Source organism: Callithrix jacchus, chromosome 5 (genome assembly GCF_049354715.1).
Source record: "Callithrix jacchus isolate 240 chromosome 5, calJac240_pri, whole genome shotgun sequence".
NCBI classification, from domain to species: Eukaryota; Metazoa; Chordata; class Mammalia; order Primates; family Cebidae; genus Callithrix; species Callithrix jacchus.
In genome coordinates, this window is record NC_133506.1 from 41,407,470 (window position 1) to 41,432,270 (window position 24,801).

Genomic DNA, 24,801 nt, shown 5'->3' on the forward strand with positions numbered 1-24,801 from the left:
CAGCGTCCATTCTCCGTGAGATTTACCTGTCTTAGTATTAATTATGTTCGCTGCTGAGAACAGGGCCTGGCATGCCGCAATGCTATGTAAGTGTGCTGTCACTGTCATCACTACCATCGTCATTGTCATTAATATCCCTGCTTCTGAAATCCTTGGCCAATTACACATCAATTCTTGCTCAAGACCCTGAATACTCTTTTATCCCTTGATAATGATGGGGATGGTGATGATGACAATAAAAGGGGAATATTTTTCTTTTCATCTTCCTAGATGCCTTGTAAGGAGGGCAGGCATAGTAAATGGAAGGCTCTTTATTTTCTAAGCTCCTCAATAGAGCTGGGCTTGCTCATTTGGAGCCTGGAGCTGGCATGGCTGTATTTTCTGCCTAACACAGGGAGAGGATTTGGAACTCTTGGGGAACCTGTGGGAATCAATGAGACAGCTCACCAAAATCTGTGTGTCCCATAATACCCTCCTCCGTGACCCCAGGTCATCAGAAAATCTCACACATGCTTGGCAAGAATAGACACCTTGTACAACTCAGTGAAAGGGCAGGACTCACTGGATTTCACTCTGGGCTGGCTCAGCACCCAGTGGAGGTAGCACGTGTGGTTGCGGGAGCTGGAAGCAAAGAGGATAGAAGACCGTTACCTTTTCCTCCACACCCTACTCTGGAACTAGCAGAAATCAGGGGGAGGCTTGAGGACGCCTGCAGGCTGTGGAATGTGGTGGTGACTAGAGGAACAAGCTCCCCAGAGCACAGACCGCAGGGACTTTTGGGGCTTCTTGTGTGTCGGACACTGTGTGTGCTGCTGACGGGGTAGGTCCTGGGGGCCAGAGTACCCGGGTTGAAGTCTCAGCATCTCCACTACTAGTCTTTGATCTTGTACAAGTTGCTTAATCTCCTTGTGCCTCAGTTTTCTCACCTGTAAAACAGGGGCTACCTCATTGCGTCGTTGTGGGATTAAATGCGTTAATTTATGTGAAGTGCTCAGTGTCAGCTGTTGCTATTGGGTTTTATCCTTATTGCAACCCTATGAAGCAGGTGGTCTGAGCATATGCACCTTATGGATAAGAAAATGGAGGCACACCAAAGGTAAATAACTGTCTGAAGTCACACAGTGGCTGGGCCTGGTGGCTCATGCTTGTAATCCCAGCACTTTGGGAGGCCAAAGCAGGAGGATCACTTGAGCCTAGGAGTTTGAGACCAGCCTGGGCAACATAGCAAGAATCCATCTCTACAAAAAATTAGCTAGGTGTGGTGGTGCATGTTCGTGTCCCAACTACTTGGGGAACTGGGGTGGGAGGATCAGTAGGGCCTGGTACATTGAGGCTGCAGTGAGCCATGATCGTGCCACTGTGCTGCAGCTGGGCAACAGAGTAAGACCCTAAAGAAAGAAAAAGAAAGAAAGAAAGGAAGAAAGGAAGGTTGGTAGAAAAAGAAAGAAAGAAAGGAGGGAGGGAGGGAAGGAAGGGAGGGAAGGAAGGAAGGGAAGGAAGGGAAGGAAGGAAGAAGGAAAGAAAGGAAAGAAAGAAAGAGAAAGGAAGGGAGGGAGGAAGGGAGGGAGGAAGGAAAAAGTCACACAGTGGGTAAAGAGCAGAGCCAAAGGCTTGGAAGGCGAATCTGGATAAATAATGTTCTTTATTTCTGGCAAGATCTTTGACTCTGGGTGACCTTAGGTAAGTCCTTCTCCATGTGTGAGGTTTAGACAGATGTTCAAGGGACCTGTGACTTCATGTCCATGTGTCCCTGTGGACATGTGACCTGCCTGTAACCTCCTTCTTGTCAGGGTCAGTATCTGCTAAGGCAACCCGTGCATGCGGAAGGGGTAGACTTGGAGCCGGGGGACCTGTGCTGTCCCTGCTCTGTCCCATACTAGCTGGGAGACCTTGAACCAGTCACTTTAGTCCTCTGGGTGTCAGTTTCCCCCTTCTGCAATGGAGCTGGCAACCAACCTCAGAAGTGCTGTTGGGTTCTGTATGAGAGAGCTGGGCATGCAGGGGAGAGAGGGCATCTCCCCAGTGGTCCCCAAGTTACCATGCCCATTTGTAGCATGAGCTATAGGAACCATGGGGTAAGGGTCCCACATGGGATGATCTGGGGGTTCCCAAATATCCCTCCACTTGGGTTTACCATACTAATACCACATCCCTGCCACTGGCCACTATCAATGGACTTTAGAAGGGAGGTTCAAGTTGAGCAAGCTATCATGTTCCTTAACCTGGCCTTCAAGTTCTTCTCAAACTACCTCTAACTAGCCTTCCCTGCCTCACCTCCCAGCACTCCTCCACCCTGTGATCCAGCCCCCAGGCCACACATCCTTCCTGAAGCTGCCACATGCTTCTTGCCTCCTCTCCCCCCTCCAGCTTTTGCAGATCTGCTTGGAATACTCTTGCTCGCTTGGCCACCTCACATCCTATACTCATTCTTCAAGACCTGGTTGAAGTTACTTCCTCTGGGAAGCCCTCCAGGATTACTCAGTCTTTCTTCAGTGCTTCCAGCATCTTTTTCTGGTAACTCTGCTACAACTCTTAGCAAACACATTATTTTTGGCTGCTTCCGCTCCCTGATCCACTTCCTTCCTCCAACTTAGGTCTTGAGCTATTGGAAGGGAGGAAATACCTATCAACTGTGTAACTCTGGGCAGTTTACTACTCACTCAGCCTCAGTTTCCTCATCTGTGAACTGGGGCTGACAGTACCTAAATGAGAAAAATAATGTGGGTAAGGCATTAGAACTTACTGGCTGTCTCTAGATCTTGGCAAATGTGGAGGGAATGAATGAGCGCTCCCTGGGAGGGTAAGGAAAATAAGGCTAATAAACCTTTATTGGGCACTATCCACATATCAGGAAGGCACTATGTTCAGAGCTTAACACCCACTATCTGCTTTAAGACTTTTAACAATCCTTTAAGGAAGAGACTATCATTACCCCCATTTTACAGATAAGGAAACTGAGGCTTCAGCAGTGGAGGACCCTGCTGAAGGATGCCCAGCTAGCAGGAGCTGGAATTCACGTTGGATTAATGTGGAATGAATGAATCACTTGGGCATGGGGGGAGGTGGGAGGACAAATAACCTGTATTTTATAATCATATAGTTTTAGAGCTGTAAACTCTTCAGGTGACTTAGACCAGGGGTTCTTAATTTGGGATCCATGAGTGGGGAGACTGATGGATTCCAAAGTCAAACAGATAAGGCCCCCACCCCCTGGCCCTTGCCCAGTGGCTTCTGACCCCTCTGCCTCCCGCCAGTCCTTGCATCCATGCAAGTCCTGGAGTCACCCAGCTTGTTCTTGCTTGGTACTGCTGGTATTTCAGTGTGATTGAGACTCCCAAAGGCTCCACAGTTGCTGGGGGTGTCCTTATACCCATGCAGGGCAGGATCAAGAGCTGACTGTTGCAACCTTTCCCTCTCCCCTTGGAGATGTTGGGAAAAGGGCAAGGGCATATGCAGCAAGGGAGAGAGGTCAGACCTTGGAGGCAGACACACTGGGCTTCTAAGAACCACAAAGATAAGAACAGTAACAAAGGCTAGCATTTATTGAACACCTACTATGTGCCAGGCACTGTCCTAACCATTTGACACATACGAACCCTTTTTAGCCTCACAACTCTTCGAGGTAGGTTCTGTTATTAACCCCATTTGACAGATGAGGAAACTGACGCCCAGAGAAGTGAAGTGACTTGCCCGAGGCCAGGCAGCTGGTCAGTGCCGGAGGCTCCACCATTCACTGGCCAGGGGCCCTGGGATGGGTCACAGCCACTTCTCTGGGGTCATTTCCCCTTCTATTTCGTGCACGACCCCACCTCATGGTTTCTATGATGACTGAGCTGGTCTCTGTACAGCGTCCCAGCACACAGTAGGTGCTTAGTAAATGAACAGCCTTCCTTCCTCTTAACTCTGATGGGGGAAACCTGAGGCGGGGGCATCTCAGCGGCGTGCTCGCTCCAGCATTCTCCTCCAGGCCAGGATTGAGTAACCCGCCCCTTCCCGACTCGGCAACGCCACCCCCATCTCCCGTTCTAACCCCAGAGCCACACCGTGCCCGGTCTCGCCTCAGTTTTAATGACGTTGGTCAGAATCCCGCAGCTCCGGGCTGCTAAGCTGCACCTCTAGCGGAGGAGGAGTGGGGGAGTCCGCCCCTCGCAAGTTGCCCTCCGTCCGGCCGCCGAGGGAGGGTGAGCGGAGGGCGGGGCAGCGGGTCCGCGGGGGAAACGCTTCGTCCTGGGACCCCGGCGGGTGCTGGGCGGGGGAGCAGCCGCGCCCCGACGGCAAGGCGCGGGGCTAGGAGGCCTGGGCCTCGTCGTCCCCGCGGTGGCCGGCGTAGAGCGCGGCCAGGGGCCGGAAGCGCGGACCCCAGCTGCTGAGATAGGCGAAGTCCTGCTCGGAGCCTGACGAGCCGCTGTGCAGCGAGCTGAGCGAGGCGGCCGGCGAGTCCGCGCCCTCGAAGGCGTAGGTCTGGAAGGCGTCGTAGGGCGGCACCGACAGGTCCCCGTCCGCCAGCGCCACCTTGCGGCTGATGAAGTCCCTGAACACCGAGAAGTCCGGCTCCGGGCTCGGCGGCCCCTGCGGCAGCGAGTGGCGCTCGGAGGGCAGGTGGGCCTGCGGGGGGCTGCCCGCGCCCCCGCCCGCGCCCCCGTCAGCGCCGCCGCCCGCGCCCCCTCCCGCGCCGCCGCCCCCGTCGCCGCCCTTGAGCTCGCCGAAGTCGTAGAGGCTCCGCAGCGCCGACATGTCGTAGGCTTCCGTGTCCTGCTCGCCGCCGCCTTCGTCGTTGTATTTGATGACGTTGTCCCGCATGTCCTCATCCTCGTCTGAGCTCAGGTGGCTCTTGTGGTGGCGCCTGAGGGTGAGGATCAGCAGCACCAGCACTGCGAGGGGGACAGAGAGGGTGACTGAGGGCCAAGCCCCTCCCAGGGCGTTAGGAGGACCCTCTACCCCGTCTCCTCCCGCCTTCTACCAGCAGAGTGGGCCCAGCCTCAACCCTCCTACAGATTTCTTAGAATTCTGTTCAAAAAGCCATTCTTACAGTCAGAACTGAGCTGAGTGTCTGGAGAGGTAGTGAGCTACCCATCTCGGGAGGTATGCAAGTCAAGGCTAGATTACCTCTGGGGTGGAGGTAGCCAACGGGAGAGCAGTGTTAAAGGTTTTCCTGGGTGTGGAGGCCCGAGGTCTCCCTTCTCAGCTCTATGAAGAGATACATTCTCTGAGGACTCTAGATGCTGGGGATGTGAAGCAGGCAGCTGAGAAACAGATGGAGCTGGGGAGGGGGTGTGAAAGATGTCCTTCACTTGACCTCTCTTTCACTTCACCCTCCTCTGTCCACACCAGAAGTCCTGAGCTCCTACTCAGCCCTTTGGTTCTCAGGTCAAGGTCTGCAGGAACCCTGAGAGCTGCGGGCCAGGTTCCATGCCTTCCCCTCCAAGATTCCCCAGGAAGGGGCTCCTTCCTCTATCATACTGGTTCTCAAAGTGCGGCCCCTGGGCAAAAGCAGTATCCCCTTGGAGCTTGTTAGAAATGCAGACCCTTGGATCCTCCCACGAATCTTGTGGCAGTGGAGGGGGATGTGTGTTTTAACAAGACCCTCAGACAAGAAGAGGCCCCTCAAGTTTGAAAGCCACAGCTCTGTCACAGACCAGACTTTGCTGTTTTACCACGCCTGTCTCCACCCTAAAACGCAAACCCTAAGCTACCCTTGAGGACCTGGGAAATGTTCCCCTGGCTTGGTGCCTGGCATGCAGTGAGCACTTGAAGCATGCTTGTTGAATGAATGAATGACTGAAGAAAGAGTTGGATGGAGACATGGGTAAGTGAATGAATGATTGTCCCGTCCTGGCTTTCTTCACCTGATTTCTAGGACTCCACACTCTCCTCCTCCACCTCCCACTTGACTGAACACTCATTCTCCCTCTTCTAAGCAGGCTTTTCCTTGCCTCTCTTAATTCAGATGTCCTAGGACTCAGACCCTGGTTCCGTATCCATGCTCCCTCTCTTGGAGCTCTCCTTCAGTCTTATTACGGCTTTAAAAGTTCCGTTTAGAAACTGACAATTCCCATATCTCAGCCTCCAGACTGGACCTCTTCCCTGAAATCTAGATCATACATTCCATTTCCTACTCAACGTGTCCTCTTGTTGACCAAGAGAATCTCAAATTTAACATGTTCAAAGGTGAAATACTAATTTTTTTCCCCTTCCCCACCCTGAGTCTCCCCTTTCTCAGTGTTAGGATCCCCAACTTTTCAGTTACTCGGAGCTTTTAGGTCTCTTCTGTTGACTGCTAAATCTCAGGGTCTAGCACATGGGAGGGACTCAATGGATGTATAGGTAAATGATGATGGATGGATAGACAGACAGATGGACAGACATGTACCAGGTACTGTGCTAGGTACTGGATTCTTTTTGCTTCTCCAAACAGCTCCAGTGGCCAGAGCTGGCTGCAAGGGCCATGGAGCAGGGCACCTGCTCACCACCTAACAAGGTGGCTTGTGATAGGGAAGAGCACGGGATCTGGGGACAGGCCCGGAGGGAGGCCACAGGGACGGAAGGTGTCAGGAGAGAATGGAAAGATGGATGGATGGCTTTCGGAGCGGAGGCTGGGAGCTATGGAGGGGGAAGCCCGCGGGAGCAGATGGTGAGGTTTGTGGGTGGCGGGCGACAGATGTGCCAGGCCTGATCAGCGATTCCGCCTGTCACCTTTAGAGCACTGATGTGCACTTTCTTCGTTTGTGGGCAATTAGGCAGAAATTTGTTTGCACTGCCTCAGAAAATGAAACCGCTGTAAAGTGCACCCTCTGGAAAAAGGGTTTCTGAGCCACGAGCTGGGATGGGGAGAGAAAGCGGGGGCTCCCAACTAGGAGGAGCCTGCCTAGGGCCCTTCAGGGGCCTGAGGAGGTACAGCCTGGCCATGGGCATGTCCTCAGAGGGTGGACAGAGGCCATGCCGGTTCTAGGCAGGGAGGGCGGGGGAGGCTGCTGACGTCTCCCAGGGAGCACAGCAGAGCTGGAATCTACACTTGGACCTCCCTTGAGCTCCTCGAGCTTTGGCCTCAGTGCCCTTCTGTACTTGGGTGGCCATAGGTGTGACAGGTGGCACATGGCCACTCAAATCCAGGTTAGCTTCTGAAACTTGACCTCTTCATTGGGGACACTTTGGGGTTCAAATGGCTGCTAGTGGGCTGGTATCAGTGTGGATTTTGCCCCCCACCGCCAATGACTTGAGATTTTGCTTTCAGTTTAGATTCATAGCAGGTAGTAGTTAGAGGAGCAGAGGACACAGAGTGAGAAGACCTAATATCAAATCTGAAGGCTATCTGGTACCCTTATACCAGCCACCTAACTTTTCTGGGCCTCAGTGTTTTCATCTGAAAAATGGGATAATATGCCTGGTCATACAATTGTGAGGTTCACAATAGCCCTTTTACTAAAAGTCCTACATAGAGAATAAAAAAGGACCGTTCACATGAGAGAATTTTTAAAAATATGATTGGTTTTTAAAAATTAGGGTGGGGTTTGGGCTGTGCAGGGGGTGGCCCACGGTGAACTCAGTCCTGGAATTTGTGGCGGGGCCACTCTGCTCTTAGAAGACTCCTCAAGGGGACTGCGTGTTAGAGCTTGGAGATGGTTCCACCAGCCCATCCTCATGTGGAGAGGGAAGCTGAGGCCCCACGCGGGCTGGTTAGGAAGGAAACCCAGGAGCCCAGGATGGGGGTCAATCAGGCAGGGGTGGGTGGCTCTCGAGGGACTCACCGACCAGGATGAGAACGCAGACCAAGAGGGCGATGAGGGCACCAGGGCTGAGGGAGGCAGCCATGACAAAGGCCGTGGTGTTGCACGACTGGATGGCACCAGAGCTGTCGCAGCCACAGATGCGGATGGTGAGTGTGCCCGTGCTGCTCAGCGTGGGCGGCCCGCTGTCCACCACCAGGATGGGCAGGAAGAACACGTCCTGCTCCTGCCGGTTGAAACCCACGTGCTGCGTGTGCACTGCAGCGGTGTTGTCTGTTCCAGAAGACGGGGGTGCAGTGTGACGTGGGGCCCAGGGTCAGCATCCTTGTCCTAGCCACCTCCTGATTGCATCCCGAGATTTGCTTCCCTATGCCCAAAACTACAGCCTCCCAGTGGACTCATGGATCTCTTGTCTGACTCCCAAAATAATGTACCAGCTGCCTCCACATTCTGCCTCATGCTGCCCAAAGATTCTGTCCCCCAAATTCTGCCCTCAGCTGCCCAAAGATCCTGTCCCCACGTAGCCCACAACTGTCCTCAGCTGTCCCAAGATTCTGTTCTCAGCTATTCTAAGATTTTGTCCCCCACTAGGCCAAGGTCCCCAGCTATTCCAAGATTCTGTCTCCAGCTAGGCCAAGGTCCTGTCCCTGGCTACGTCAGTTTTTTTTTTTTTTTTTTTTTTTTGCCATTTGTCTCAACAGCCTGTTTCTGTTCTAGATTCCACCCCAGCTTCCCAGCTATTCTGACCTTAGGAGTCCTGGGTCCACCCCAGCTTCCCAGCTATTCTGACCTTAGGAGTCCTGGGTCCACCCCAGCTTCCCAGCTATTCTGACCTTAGGAGTCCTGGGTCGACCCCAGCTTCCCAGCTATTCTGACCTTAGGAGTCCTGGGTCGACCCCAGCTTCCCAGCTATTCTGACCTTAGGAGTCCTGGGTCGACCCCAGCTTCCCAGCTATTCTGACCTTAGGAGTCCTGGGGTCCTTGGGTTGTGGTTTGTTGGGCCCTGACAAGTCCTGGATTATCAGAGGGGACTGGGAAGGCTGGCTGGCATCTGCCTTTGGCTGTCGAATCTTTCTGTCCTTCATATCCCAAGGCCAGTTGAGAGTCCTGGAGCCTGACGAGGAGTCTCTGCCTAAGAGGCTGAGCCTAGAGGGCTGGGGGGTGTGGCGAGGGGCCTGATGAGGGGCTCTGGAGTGTTGAGGACTCCTTACCCACATCTTCCCTTTTCACACAGGCGGCCAGAGAGGACAGTGAACGAACACAATGGAACTCATGGCACTGATTCAGCCTGTCACTGGGGAAGCCAGTCAGGATGCAGGGGGATGGTGGCTGTGTTGGAGCACAGGCTGAGGTGACAGGTGGCACCCCCTTCTCCGCCCTTCCTACCTCCTTCACACCTGTTCTGTAGGAGTCAGGCCACCTGACCCTCTGTCATTTTGATGGCCCCTCTCAGTTCTGCACACAGGGGCACGAAGTGCCCAGAGCTCCGAAGGCTGCCGTCTGCCCTTCACAGCCAACTCTGCCAAAGGGGGCCCTGTCTTCCCGCTGGGGGCCTCCAGTCCTCCTTCTCCCTGCAGTCTTCAGTCTGGCCTCTCTAATCTGAGAACCAGATCTGAGAGATCTGTTGGCAGCCTGGGTTCCTTATCCTGCTTCATGGCCCCAGTTAACCCAGCCCCTTCCCTAGCCCTCCCCAATTCAGTGCCCCAGATCTGGCCTTTCTCATCATGGATACCATGTAAGAGAAGGGGCCCTGGGAGCATCTGACTCATGGGCTTTGGCAATTTTGGAAGTGGACTGCAGGTCCAGAGGCAGTATGACTGGCCACAAGTTGAAGGCTGCCCATGAGGTGCTGGGCACATAAGGATTCATTCCATTAGCCTATCTCCTTTTACACACATTTGAGAATTGCCATTAAAATGTTGAAAAATAATGCAAGTCTATCATTTACTAGCTTGGGAAACCCACTGAGCTGCTTCTTTTTTTATTTTTGAGGCAGAGTCTTGCTGTGTCACCCAGGCTGGAGTGCAGTGGCATGATCTCGGACAACCTCCACCTCCTGAGTTCAAGGGATTCTCCTGCTTCAGCCTCCTGAGTAGCTGGGACTACAGGTGCCTGCTACCACACCCAGCTAATTTTTGTATTTTTAGTAGAGACAGGGTTTCACTATGTCGGCCAAGCTGGTCTTGAACTCCTGACCTTGTGATCTGCCCACCTTGGCCTCCCAAAGTGCTGGGATTACAGGAATGAGCCACTGTGCTCGGCTCCACTGAGCTTCACTAAGCTTCAGCTTACCCGTTTGTAAACTCAGAAAGTATCACACAGGTGTGAGGATTAAATGGTGTAATTCACACATAACCCTTAGAAAAGTTCCCAGCCCAAAGAAATGCTTAATAAATGGTGGTTAATATTTTTTCAGACTCCGCCCCCATCTTCCCTGTCCTGCACCTGCTGCTGCCTCCCTGTCTAGGCCGCCCTGCCTTTGCTCATAAAGTTCCCACTATCTGGAACACCCTCTTCACCTTCCTGCCTGGGCAAATTCCTCATCTGTCATGCTCTAGCTAAATGTCACCTCCTTTCTTGTGGCCTCCTTTCTCCGCTTCCCTGGGAAGGAAGGATTTATGGCTCCCCGCTCCCTGCTCTGACGACGCAGGTGCCATGCACAGTTCTGTTCCAGCACTTGTCACGTTGTGTTGAGTTAGTGTGCGCCTGTTTCTCCACTGCATGGCTGGCCAGGGCTGGCACGGAACCAGTCTTGAAGAGCAATCATTGAATGAACCACAGCTTTTGGGAGAACTGGTGGTCTTGGTCTCCCAAGAAGTGACCTCTTCAGGTCACTGCTGCCACCCTGTCCCCAGAGCTTACACTGGGTGGTCACACTAGATGGCAGCTCTGGTGGCCATCCCAGTGAAACACAAGCAATGGAGGCAGAATCTTGGGCTCATTGGGTTGGAAAGCTTTGTGAACTTGGGAAGATTGAGCCAAGTTCAACAGTTCAAACTAGCGACATTCAGGCTTGAACTCTAGCTCTCCTGCTAAGGGCGCATCAACCCCACTGGATTGAAAAATCTTCCTTCCACTGGGGAAGAAAGAAGACTGGAGGGCAAGATGGGGAAAGAGGGAATGGCATGGGACCCATTTGCATGTATATTTTTTATGCATCAAGGACTCTCTGCATATTTTAAATGCATAGTAATGCTTAATCCTCACAACCCATTAGGAGTTGTGGCATTATTCCCATTTTGTATATATGGAAATTGTGGCTCAGAGACGAGTGACTCGTCTGAATTTTTCCAGTGAAAGCACTCTTCTTTTCTTCCATCCATCCAACAAATCTTTTTTTTTGTGCCTTGAGACACGGTCTCGCTCTGTCACCCAGGCTGGAGTGCAGTGGTGACCTCAGCTTACTGTGACGTCTGCCTCCCAGGCTCAAGCAATCCTCCCGCCTTAGGTTCCTGAGCAGCCAGGACTGCAGGTGCACACCACCATGTGCAGCTAATTAAAAAAAAATCTAAAGGTTTTTTTTTGATGTACTGACGAGGTCCCATTATATTGTCTAGGCTGGTCTCAAACTCCTGGGTTCCTCTTGCCTTGGCCTCCCAAAGTGCTGGGATTACAGGTGTGGGCCACCATGCCTGGCCTCCATCCAACAAATCTTTATTAACTATTATGTGCTAGGCACCATGCTATTCACTGTGAGAAAACAATAGAGAGCTAAGCCAGCTCACGGCTGGTCCTGGATCAGAGCTCATATTTCAGTGTGAGAAACAGTGCTAATCAAATAAACCCCCAGTTTAGTCTACAATTACAAACCATGGTGAGTGCTGCAAAGGAAGAATATAGGAAGAGCACATAACAGAGGACCTGAGCCAGCTGAGGAGGTTGGGGAGAGCTTCTTGGGAGAAGTGATATGATTCCTGAGCCTGAACGATGATTGTAGGGAGAGGGAACAGTGCATGCAAAGGCCTTGGGGCTGGAAGAAGCATAACACATTCAGGGACACTCAGGCCTTTGTGGCTGGAGGGATGAGGGTAATAGCTATGACGAGTCAAGATGAGACTGGAGGAGGAGGCCGGTGCTCACTGTGGGAAGCCTGGGAGGCTGTGGTAAGGAATTTGGGTCACTTCTTTTCTTTTCTTTCTTTCTTTTTTTTTTTTTTGAGACAGAATCTAGCTCTGTTGCCCAGGTTAGAGTGCGGAGGTGCAATCTCGGCTCACTGCAACCTCTGCCTGTGGGTTCAAGCAATTCTCCTGCCTCAGTCTCTGGAATAGCTGGGATTACAGGCGTCTGCCACCACGACCAGCTAATTTTTGTACTTTTTAGTAGAGACTGGGTTTCACCATGTCACCCAGGCTGGTCTCAAACTCCTGGCCTCAAGTGATCTGCCTGCCTTGGCCTCCTAAAGTGCTGGGATTACATGTGTGAGCCACCACTCCTGGCCAGAATTGGGGTAATTTTCTTAAAAGCAACAGGAGGTCATTGATTGATGGGCTTTAAGCGAAGAAGTGATCTAGTGACAAACCCGTTCATTCAACAGCAAGTAAGAATTGAGCACCATCTCTCTATCAGGACTATTCCAGCCCCTGGGAATACTGCAATGGATGAGACAGATGTGGTCCCTGTCCTTGCTGGGCCTGTGTTCTAGTTGAGGGAGCTTATCATCTAAAATGCAGGAGCTGATGTGGAAGAACAGCCAGGAAGCTCTCCTGTGTTTTAGGTGTGCAATAATAGTAGTAGTGGAGGCACAGAGAAGTAGGAAGATTTGAGAAATGAGTGGCTGGCTCCGGCTCAGCCACGGATTGCCAAGCAAGAACAGGGATGTTTGTCTCAGGGTTGCTGTCTCGGGCCATGGGACCATATGTTCTGGGAACTCTGGTCCCCACCACTCCTCCACCTCATGAAGGGGAATCCCCAGGCATCATCCCTGAATGTATCAAGCTGCCCTCCTGGGTAGCAGCTGGTTTCTGCTGGGGAAGCCGCTGGCTACCCCAGCCCCCTACCCCACCCTTCTAGGTGGGATCTGTGCCCAGTGCTGCATCCATCCATCTGGCCTGACATACATCAGTGTCAATCCCTGGCTGCAAAGGCAATATTTATAAATCACGTTTCCAAACTGGCTACACATTTGTACAAAGAAACAGATGGGTTGGGGTAGCCGTTTGTCACCTAGGATATTTATACAGTGAGGAGGAGGGGGCTTGGCAAGTAGTGGGAAGGGGCTGAGGGACTGGAGGAGGAGGACTTCCACGGCTGCTGTGACCTCAGCGTGCTCCTGCCACCTTGTCCCCGGAGCTTACACCAGGTGGCACTCTGGATGGCAGGTCTGGTGGCCCCCCAGCTAAACAAAAGCAATTGAGGCAGAATCTTGGGCCCCTGGGGTTGGAAAGCCTTGTGAACTTGGCAGAGTTGAGCCAAGGCTAGCTGTGTTTCCTGTGACCAGCTCAGGATACTACTGGAATAATGAGTAGGCAGGAATGTACCGGTTGTTAAAATATTGAAATACTTCCAAAAAAGGTTTAAATAGCTGTTGACTCTGAGCCTCCCAAGTCCCTCCCTGCTGCCTCAGCCTTTCCCCCTGGCATCCTCCCAACTTTGACACAATCAAGCCATGAAGGAGTTAGTGCCTGGCGAGGCAGGGTTTCTGGGGTCCTGCTCCAGGTTTTGGCCAGCGTCCTTTCTGATTGGCTAGCTGAGCTGTACTGGTTGTTAAATACCTTTATTATTTTTCATTAGTTATTTGTATTTATTGATTGGCTGAGACAAGGCCACACTCTGTCTCCCAGGCTGGAGTGCAGTGGTGCAATCATGCTCAATGGAGCCTCAAACTCCTAGGCTCAAGCGATTCTCCTGCCTCATCCTCCAGAGTAGCTGGAATTACAGGTTGCCACCACACCCGACTAATTTTTGTATTTTCAGTAGAGACAGGGTTTCACCATGTTGGCCAGGCTGATCTCGAACTTCTGACCTCAAGTGATCTCCCCCAACTCAGCCTCCCAAAGTGCTGGGATTACCGATGTGAGCCACCATGTTGAGCCCCTGCTTTACTTTTCACTGTTTCATCAAACACATTTTATCAAACACCTACTATGCGCCAAGCCCTGCTCCAGGTACCCAGGGTTGAACAAAGTCAAGCCCAGACCCTTGTGGAGACTGTATTATTCCCTCACCCCAGCCGCTTATCATCATTTGTATAATTTTTGTCTCACCTCACTAGAATATAGACTAGGTTTTGTTGTGTTTGCTATTGGATTGCCAGGATCCAGAGCAGACCCTGACACAGAGGCTTTTTGTCTCAATAATTGCTCAATAAATAATTGCTGGATATAGAAATTGACATTTCTAGGTATTAACACTATATCTTGGTGGCCCTTATCTTACTGGGGCTACCTGGCTGCTCAAGGCAGAAGGTGTTATCATCCCATTCTAGATGATGAAACTGAGGCTTAGAGAGGAACAGGCACCCCAGCACTTTGGGAAGCCAAGGCAGGTGGATCACCTGAAGTCAGGAGTTCAAGACCAGCTTGGCCAACATGGTGAAACCCTGTCTCTACTAAAAATACAAAAATTAGCCAGGGATGGTGGTGTGCCTGTAACCCCAGCTACTCGGGAGAATGAGGCAGGAGAATCTCTTGACCAGGGGAGGTGGTGGTTGCAGTGAGCTGAGATCGAGCCACTGCACTCCAGCCTGGGTGACAGAATGAGAGGCCGTCTCAAAAAAAACCAAAAAACAAAAAACACTCCAAAAAACAAAACCAATAACAACATAAAAAACCCCGAGAGGACCAGGTGCTTGCTAGGGTTATATAGAGCACCCTTTGCTGAGCCTGGTCTCTTATTTCCAGTCTGGTGACTGCCCCTTCCCTCAGTCTATTCCTTAAAGGTTCAAACGTGAACATCGTGAGGAACTTGTGAGAGCCAGAAGAGGGGAATCTTACAGTGGAGTCAGGCAGGGTGGGGCAGTTTGCTTTCCAGGTACTGTGCTTAGGCAAGAGGCACACTGGACCTGAGATGGGGGTGCACTGAATCCTACCCACACCACCGAGGCCCTCTATGACCCTGGGCAGGGCTCTTTCCCTCTTAGAGTTTCAGTTCTATCACCTGCAAAACGGGGAGAAGGGTTAGAAAACTACCTCACTGGCTGTGAGGATGCAGAGAGAAATGTGAGTGGGTCTGGCGTGGTGTCTCACACCTGTAATCCCCGCTCTTTAGGAGGCCAAGGTAGGAGGATGGTTTGAGCCCAGTAGCTCGATACCAGCCTGGACAACGCAGCAAGATCCCATTGCTACAAAAAATAAAAAAATTAGCCAGGTATGATGGTGTGCACCTGTAGTGCCAGCTACTCGGGTGGCTGATGCAGGACTGTTTGACCCTAGGAGTTCAAGGCTGCAGTGAGCTATGATTGCACCACTGCACTGATGCCTGGTAACAAAGTGAGACTTTGTTTCAAGAACAATTTCAAAAACTAAAAGAGGAATGTGAGTGGAATAAGGCAGTTTTTAAACTGCATCGTGGCCTGGGCACAGTGGCTCACATCTGTAATCCTAGCACTTTGGGAGGCCAAGGCAGGCCGATAGCTTGAGCCTGGGAGTACAAGACTAGTCTGGGCAATACAGCAAAAATCCCGTCTCTACAAAAAATACAAAAATTAGCTGGGCATCATGGCACATGCTTATAGTCCCAGCTACTTGAGAGGCTAAGATAGGAGAATTGCTTGTGCCTGGGAGGTGGATGTGGCAACAGGCCACTGCACTCCAGCCTGGGTGACAGAGGGAGACCCTGTCTCAAAAAAAAAAAAAAAAAAAATCAAATAAAAAACCAAAAACCTTCAGGGCGGGGGTGCATGTGGCTTAGTTCAGTCTTCACTCAGAAGAGGGGCTCTTTCCACCCTGGACTCTGGCACAATCACTCCTCATTTATTTCTATCTATGTTTTCCCATCTGCCATTTCTCATCTCTGGGATGCCCTCCTCCACTCCATCAGCCCACACCCTGCTTGTGTTTGGCCAGTGGGCTGGGTAGCAGCTCCAGCTTGGCCCAGACTTTCCATGTGATCTTAGATCCAACACAGGCCCTGTGGATGCCTCTATCCCTCTGTCTATAATATGGGAACAGGGCAGGGAGACTGTGTCCCTCCCTCCTTGCATCCTAGGATCTGGAGGCTCACCTTGGATGTCAAGCAGAGAGAAATGAGGGTTGCTGGGAGCTTCAGGCACCAGGCGGAAATAGAAGCGGTGCCCGCCTTGGGGCTCATCTCTGTCCACCACGCTGATGGTCTGGATAAGCTGAGGGGTGAGGAGGGGATAGGGGGCTAGTGGTGAGGCTGAGACCAGTCTGGGCCCAGGTATAGGGTGCCACTGGCCAGTCCTGGAGGCAATCCCCAGCCCCAGCCCCACAGGGGTACCTGGCCTGGCTTGGCATCCTCGCATACAGCTGCCTCGTAGGGTGTGGCCAGTTCTGGGGGATTGTCGTTCACATCCAGGATTCGGATCCTTAGGGATGCCCGGGACAGCTGGGCATGATTGTCTGTAATGAGAGCACAAGGGCAGGGGAGAGGCATCAAGTGTGAGAACTAGGTAACCGCCTCTCTACTACAAGGACAACAGTGGGCAGTGGGGTCACACTGAGAGATTTGTGGGTTAACCAAGTTGGTACAAGCACCAGAACTGGGAACATTTGGGCATAAGTTGAGTAATCATCATTGTGACCATCACCACCATTACCATCAGCCTTGGCACCATTGGTATTACCACTACAACCCTCACCACCACAATCGCCAGTAGCACCCATTGCCATCACCAACAGCATCACCACGGTCAGCATTAACACCACCATCACTGTCTCCACGATGGCTACCTTTGCTGTCACCACTACTATTACTATTACCATTGCCATCATTAAGCCATTACCAATACCACCATTAGCATTATCATCAGTGTGTCTACCAACATAATGATCAGTACCACCATCACCATCCTGACACTGCTGCCATCACCATTGCCATCGCTACCACCACCATCAGGTCATCACCATCACTACCATCACCATTAGAATTAGCACCACCACCACCAGAACCACATCCTCTAGTGCCACACTCATCATCTTTACCACAGATAATACTAAAGCCATCACCATCACCACCCTCACCACCACCACCAACCCCATCACCATCACCAATATCACCATCACTATCATCATCACCAATACCACCACCATCTCTTCCAAAGTCACCACAACCACCATCACCAGCCCACGTGTTACCACTATCACCCCATCGTAATCACCAATATCACCATCACATCCCTGGCCCCCAACAACACTGTCATCGCCACTGCCATCTCCCTCTGCCCCACCACCACAGAGCACACAGCAGATACTTATTTGAAGTATCCTTGCAGAATCCTGTGGTTTGGAACAATTTCTATCCCCATATTGCAAAGGAGAAACTAAAACATGGGATGCTTTCAAGACATGGGTCAGCTGGCAGCTAAACTCCAAAACCTCTCTTTTCTCAAGACCTGATTCTGAAAGCGCCAGGCAGGTCCAAGGAGGTAGATCTTGGCCAGCAAAACTATGATGTCCTCACCCCTCCGAGTTAGGATGTCTTCAAGGTCATGGTCCCTGTCATATTCGAATACATTAATATTTGCTGAATGAATAAATGAATGAATGAATGAAGCCTGGAAGGAATGAGACTGCAGGAGGCTTGAATTCCAGGCGTGGCTATGTCCCTGACCCAGTGTTTGGTCTTGGGTAAGACCCTGCCTTCTCTGACATCAGTTTCCACACCTGGAAAATGAACAGAGGGTATAGTGATTATGAGCAATTCTGGGTAGTTCTGATTCCAGCTCTGCCACTTTATGTCTGTGTAATCTGAGCCATGTCACTTGACCTCTCTGTGCCTCAATTTTCTCACCTGCAAAATGGGTCTAATACTGACCCATTTATGCCTAGTGTTCCATTACTGGAACACTGAGCATGTGGAAGTTATTTATATCCTACTGCTCAAGGTCATCGCCAAGGTCTGATTGCAAAAATTCAAAAAATTGCAACCTCAGGCATAAATGGGTTAATAGCTGGGTGAAGTTAATATCTGCAGGGCACTTACAACTGTGTGTACAACACACAGCAAGTGCTGTATAAGCATTTGTAAATAAACAGACAGCCTCAAAGGGTCTTATCAGCAATGACATTAAATAACTCTAGGATGTGGAATACTTTATCCCAGCCTGTCCTGTCTGAACAGTGCCCTGAATGTTGGTGCTTTCTTTCTTTTTTTTTTCTTTGAGACAGAGTTTCGCTCTTGTTACCCAGGCTGGCGTGCAATGGTACGATCTCAGCTCACTGCAACCTCCGCCTCCTGGGTTCAGGCAATTCTCCTGCCTCAGCCTCCTGAGTAGCTGGGATTACAGGCACGCACCACCATGCCCAGCTATGTTTTTGTATTTTTAGTAGAGACGGGGTTTCACTATGTTGATCAGGATGGTCTCGATCTCTTGACCTCGTGATCCACCCGCCTCGGCCTCCCAAAGTGCTGGGATTACAGGTGTGAGCCACCTCGCCTGGCCCCTGTTGGTGCTTTCTAACCCCCGACCAGCCCAGACCTCTCAGTGCTCTCTGGTGCCCCATCCTCTGCTATCTTGGCCACATGTACATTACTGACATGTTCCACCTGCCAGCAACCTCAGTAACATCTCCTGAGGGAGGAAACCATACCTCACTTCCAAGCAGTGACTTGGAAGATGGGGATCTCTGGCTGGGCTGGCAGGGAGCTCTCTTAGGGACAGCCTGAAAGCTTCTAGACATCCAGGCTCCCCATGAGTTTCCCGGGGAGTGGGGACTAGTTGATTGCCTCCTGCTGTGAATTGGGGGTCCGCTGTGTGCTGATGGCAGCTGCTCACGTGTTGATAAAGAGAGAAACAGAGATAGGAGGGCAAGTGCAGCCACCTCCTGGGGGGTCGGTCAGGAAAAGGAAGGGGCTGAGTTCTTAATTAACTGAGACCCCGGCTTCTCTCTGGAGTTCCTCTTAGCCAGGGGCACATTATCTTCTCAGCTCACCCAGATCTGCCACTCCAGTGATTAGAGGGGGCTTTTCCGGGGCGAGAGATGGGAGTCGTGACTGGGAATGCCGGGTGAACCGTTATTTTTAAGAGTGCGTTGCTGGAGAATTTCAACAGACAGACGGCGGGTGGTTTTGGGAGGAGGGAGGTGAGGCCCACAGCCAGGAACAGGCGCCTCTCTCCCAGCAGAGGCAGAGGGAGAGTAGAGGGGGCGGCCAGGGCCTAGTGTCCCTGCAGGGCACTTTCCTCTGCAGTGGAGGGTGGTAGGGGTGTAGGGGCTGGTGGGAGAGACAGAGTCCTATGTCGAAGGTAGAGTAGGAGGGACTGCTGAGTGGGTGATCCCTCCTGGAGTGCTGGTCTCACTGCAGATGAGACCCCTATTATAGCACCTCTGCTTTGGGCTATGCTGGGTCTCTCCTACCTCTTCTTTTAAAATTTCACAAGTACCCTAGTGTGCTTGGCATGAGTGAGAGTCTCAGACCTGAGCAGTGGGGCAGTTGAGTGACCCCTAAATTGCCAAAGTTGCCATCTACAGATCTTATTCTAGGAAATCCTGAATTTGGGGCTAGCCTGGAAGCTCAGAGCTCATGGGCTGGCCCCAGGTCAGCACCCATTGTCACTGCCATTGCCACTGTGGCAGTGTGTTGCCAGCATGGCTACATTACAATCACCTGGGAAGCCTTTAAACAACACTGACACCCAAGGCTCGTGGATGCTTTTTTTTAAACAGCTCCAGGGGATCAACCTGTAGCAAGGTTTGTAAACCACTACCCTAGGGTGACTGGGAGGCGGGGGATCCAACCTGGTTGGCTTCCTCCAAACCCGTCCTATCACAGTTAGTATCATTTATAAGAATGGAATTTATAAGAATTGGAAAATAATCCTATTTTTGCCACCTTAAATGTTTCTGGGATAAAACAAGGAATCCATCAGTTGATAAGCTTGACCTCCTGTGCAGGATTTTCCAGTTCACAACACCCTCTCTTATTATGACCTCATGTGATCTTTGAAATAACCCTTGAAGAAGGCCTTGTTAATCCCACTTTCTGGATGAGGAAACTGAGGCTCATGGAGGGGCAAGGGTTTTCCTCACAGCCCTAGGTGAGTCAGCCGCAGAGCTGGGGCTGGGTCCGAAACCTCCCGACTCCAAGTTCTTTGTCCTGATACAACATCAGGGACCCTCCTGCTGCCTGAGCGTCTGTCCATTCAGTGGCAGCTGTGGCTTGACCTGGGCCCAAGCGGCTCTCACACAATGGCCAGTGGCAGGTGCCCCCTCCAAGGACTGGGTCCCCCACAGCCCTCCCCGTTTGGCTTTTCAGTTCAGCTGACTGACATGCAAATTAGTTTAATTATTTCTTCTTCTAAAATAAATTATATTTTGCAGTAGCTGCAATATGTTGTGTCAGGCAAAATTACATTCAATATTTTTAAACTAATTGATGCAGCCTTGAGGAAGGCTGATTGACAGCCCGGGGCTGAGCAGGCCTGCAGCCTTAACTGATTCCTAAATTAAAATTAAACGTGCTTTGGCCCGGTGCTTCCTCCTTGAGCTGCCTCACCATTAATCCGGGGAGGTGGCAGGTGAAGCCCTGGGGGGTCTGAGGGGCCTGAGGAGGCTGGGCAGCTCAGGGTGCCTTGGGGAGAGACCAAACTCGGAACAGGAGAAGTGCTGTGGAGTGGGGCAGGTCTCTGGCCTCCGCTGGGCCTCAGAGTTTCTTCTGTGTAATGGACAGGGGATTGGACTGGACAATCTGGAACTGAGACCTGTGCTTTTTGCTGACAGTTGTGGATCAAGCATCTCCTTTGTACCAAGGACACAGCAGTGAACAAGACAGCATGGTCTCGGTCTGGTGGCAGGGACAGAGATTACTCCAGACTGTGAGAAGAGCTGACGGAAAAGAAGTTCAGGAGCTGTGAGAGCTTGGAGCAGGGGGTCTTGGCTGGTGGGATGCAGAATTTTTTTTCCTGGACTAAGTGATATTTCTGCTGAGTCCTGCTGAGTCCTGACTGGGAAGTAATGGCGCAAGGGGGATGGGAAAGGAAAGATTGTCTCAGGCAGTGGGATCGGCACATGCGAAGGCCCTGGGGTGGGAGGGGAGGCTGTGAATGATGAGACTCTGGATCTCTTCCAAGGAGGATCCCAGCCCCTAGAACAGTTACTCATTTGACATCCGACCAATCTGAGTGAGCGTGGGGGCCGGTGAGAAGGGAAGAGGAGATGGGGCCTGGCCTGGTGCCCCTGTTAGGGCACTCCTAGGAATGTGTTCCTCCCTGGAAGAATGGCAACAAACGTATATTAAACACCTGCCAAAGACCAGGGTCTGGACAGCACCGTTTCATCCTGCCAACCCTGGTGGGAGGCAGAGACTGGTATTGTTGCTGTTTCACTGATGAGGAAATGAACTCAGAGGGGCGGCCCAAGGTCTCATAGGAGCTGGGACTCAAACCTGGTCTGGTTTAAAGGGGGATTTTTTAACCACCACATGGGGTTGCCTTTCATGTCTTTAGCTGTCAGAATCCATTTTGCCTTCAAGGCCCCAAACAAATGTCCCTGCTTCCTCCAGGAAGCTTTCCTTGATTGCTCTTGGTTCTGGGTGACCCGAGGATAAGCCCAAGTCCCCCGTGCCCACAAGACCCACTGTGATCATCCTGCTGTGGCCTCGTCGCTACCGCCTCTCCCTCTTTTGCTCTGCTCCAAGTTCGCTCCTTTACCTCCTTCAGGTCTTCGCCCAGATTTCTTCTTGGAGAGGCCTCCCCTAAAGACCTTATTTCCATTCGCCCTTTGCCATCCTACCAGACACTGCTTCCCTGCCTTACTCCTCTTTGTAGCATTTACCCAGCACTCTGTTTTTATTTAACTTGCTCATCCTGTCTATCTCCTCCCCTAGAAGGTAAGCAGAAGGTTTGTGTATTTTCTTACTGCTGCAGCCACAGCAACTGCTTGCATGGTACATAGTAGGTACTTAATAAAGACGTGTCCGATGAATGGGATCCAGTGTCTGCGGCATCCCTGACCATGAGCACGCTCCAGGAGGGATGCTGGGGAGGTGCAGGGGAGAGACTGAAATCTCCTTGGATGAACTGACTCTGTTGTGTCAGGGGTTGGGTCCCCTCGATTTCAGAAGCAGTCTAGTGCTGGGACCCTCTTCCTGCCTCTCCCATTCTCTCTCTCTCTACCAAGGTTTTCTCATCAGTAAAACAAATGGAGTGGGATTCTGTGGTTTTCCTTGGCTGTCACAGAGAAAGAGAAGTGAAGCTGCAGAGTGGGAGTGGGAAGGAGAGTTGGGGGATTGGGAGGGGGAGAGAGGAGAGAGATCAGCTCGAAGAAAGCACCTTCCCTCTCACTTGCAGTGGTGGAGACTGAGCAGAGCTTGGACCCTCTTCTCACTGTCGCCCCAGCCCCTCCTTCCTCCCCAGGGGAATTAAATCGCATCCAAACACCAGGCTCTGATTAGAGCTGGCCAGCTGGGCAGGAAGATTTATCATCCCAATTACAAGCCCGCCAAGACAAGCAGGCAGGACAGTGAGGCGCATGGGGCAAGCAGATGGGGGTGCTCCAGGGAAGAGGGTGTCAGAGCAGCCAGCAGTGAACTCCTTGCACTCCCTGCCCTGTCCCCACACCCCTCCAGTGGGAACAGGAGGCTCAGGTGCCCTTCTCTGTCCCTCGAAGGAACCGCAATGATCTACTTGGCTTCCACATGGAGACTTTAAGCTTTGACCTTATTGGGGGGAAGTTTATTTCTCCCAGGGGTGGGGGAGTACTCTGGGTGAAGTAGGACCCTGAAATTATAACATCCCTGAAATTCAAAGGGGAGATGGGGGAACGTTTCCTTTCCCAGGGGTCAGCTGGTCCCTAACGTTCTGGGCTATCCTGCTGAGACCCCACAGATATCACAAAATCTTTGTTCCTCATGGGCTCCATTAGGTACTCAAGGTGGCATAGGATCCCAGGAGTCATCCTGTCCAAGAGGAGCCCAGGCCTGATTTACACACCTCTGGTGACAGGGAGCTCACTGCCTCTCAAAGCAGCCGCTTCCATGCAGAGCCGTGACATGTCTCTCTCCTGGACAGCCTCCCTGGAGCTCCTAACCACCTGCCCTGGCCCCTGAGCCCAAAGCTGAGCCTGACAGCCTCTCGTCTGTTCCCCTGACTCCACATTTGTCCCTTCCAAGCCACCTTTTCCACAAACCCAAGGGAACATTGGGGACCAAACATCTGATCATGCCACTCTTCTACTCAAAGACCTGTCACCTCCAGAAGATGTCTGGTTCCTCACGGGACATCAAGGCTCTTTCTGTACAGGCCCAGTGAGCTTCTTCACCCTCCCCTTGCCTCACCTGCTCCCAACACCCTCCAGCCCCAGCGCCTGGCCAAACCCAGCCTCAGAGTGTTCTCAGAATGGGCCTCGGACTTCCAAGTTCCCAGGTCTTTGCACACAGGGGGCTTTCTGCCTGGAGCACCTGAATCCCCTTTCTGAAACTTCCTTGGCCTTTGAAATCCGGCTCAGATGTCCTCTCGGCCAGGTGCTGGTGCTCATGCTTGTAATCCCAGTGCTTTGGTTTGGGAGGCCAAGGTGGGAGGACTGCTTGAGCCCAGGAGTTGGACACCAGCCTGGGTAACATAGTGAGAGCCCCCTTTCTACCAAAACCAAATGAAACACACACACACACACACACACACACACACACACACACACACACACACACACAAACACACACAACAAAAAATAGATGTCCCCTCCTCTGGGAAGAGTTTCCTGGCCCTTGCTGGTTGGGCTGTCCTACTGAGACCCCACAGATATCACAATATCCTTGTTCTTGTCAGGGTCCATTAGGTACTTAAGGTGGCACAGGATTCCAGGAGTCATTCAGTCCAAGAGGAGCCCAGGCCTGATTCACACACCTCTGGTGTATACGGCTGTACAAGCTCACTGGGCCTGTATGGAAAGGGCAAGTCTCTCCCCGGGCCTGGGCCTGTATGGAAAGGGTAAGTCTCTCCCCGGGCCTGGGCCTGTATGGAAAGGGCAAGTCTCTCCCCGGGCCTGGGCCTGTATGGAAAGGGCAAGTCTCTCCCCAGGCCTGGGCCTGTATGGAAAGGGTAAGTCTCTCCCTGGGCCTTAGGCATTGCTGTGACCTCATGACTTTCACTTTGTGTTGCTTTGGTTTGGGAGGCCAAGGTGGGAGGACTGATTGAGCCCAGAAGTCTCTCCCACCCTCCTGTGAACTCTCAGGTCAGTGGTCAAGCCTCGTTCATCACCAAGTCCCAGAGCCCGGCCCAGGCTGGGGTGGGTGACAAGAGGCCCCAGAAAACACTGGCGGGTGTGTGCAGGAGGAACTGAGCACTCTCTACTGCTCAGACCCACTGCCACCTTCACTTTCCACCCCTGCCCCTTCCTCCAGCCTCCTCAGGCCCCCCTATGGTCCTTCTGAGAGGCACAGACTGGGAGTCAGAAAGCCTCATGGGGGACTCCCTTCCTTGGCCTCTGTCTCCCCAGGTACAGAACAGGATGGATATGGGGCTGGAGCCCATGATCTCTGACACTCCCTCTCCTCTCAGATTCTTTTTCTGACTATTAAGAGCACCTACTGTGCATCAGGCACGAAATAGGCACCTGTGCTAGGCACTTGAGGCACATTAATTCTAATCTTTGGGGATTTATGTTTTATAGAAAGCATTCAGCACAATGCCTGGCTGTAAGCTGTAAGTAAACAGAAGCTGCCATTATTACCATTATTTATTTTTTGAGATGGAGTCTTGGTCTGTCATCCAGGCTAGAGAGCAGTGGCACAATCTGAGTTCACTGCAACCTCCACCTCCTGGGTTACCTCAAGCCATTCTTTTGCCTCAGCCTCCCAAGTAGCTGGAATTACAGATGCCCACCACCATGCTTGGCTAATTTTTGTATTTTTAGTAGAGATGAGGTTTCACAATATTGGCCAGGCTGGTCTCAAACTCCTGACCTCAGGTGATCCACCCACCTCAGCCTCCTGAAGTGCTAGGACTACAGGTGTGAGCCACCGTGCC

The 24,801-nt window shown here is 52.0% G+C and overlaps 1 protein-coding gene across 5 annotated transcripts in view; it reads right to left on the reverse strand.

Annotated features, from left to right (window-relative positions):
* Positions 1-3,519: 3,519 nt before the first annotated feature.
* The window catches only part of CDH22 (cadherin 22), a 133,247-nt gene continuing 111,965 nt past the window's right edge, over positions 3,520-24,801 (reverse strand). For all 5 annotated transcript variants that reach the window (XM_035298746.3, XM_035298744.3, XM_054255411.2 and 2 more), the window contains 4 exons: positions 16,122-16,243; positions 15,885-16,002; positions 7,746-7,997; positions 3,520-4,871 (listed from right to left, as the gene is read on the reverse strand). In XM_035298746.3, the coding sequence (XP_035154637.1) occupies positions 4,288-4,871; positions 7,746-7,997; positions 15,885-16,002; positions 16,122-16,243 (1,076 nt within the window). In that variant the 3' untranslated portion in view covers positions 3,520-4,287. The remainder of the gene's footprint in view (positions 4,872-7,745; positions 7,998-15,884; positions 16,003-16,121; positions 16,244-24,801) is intronic.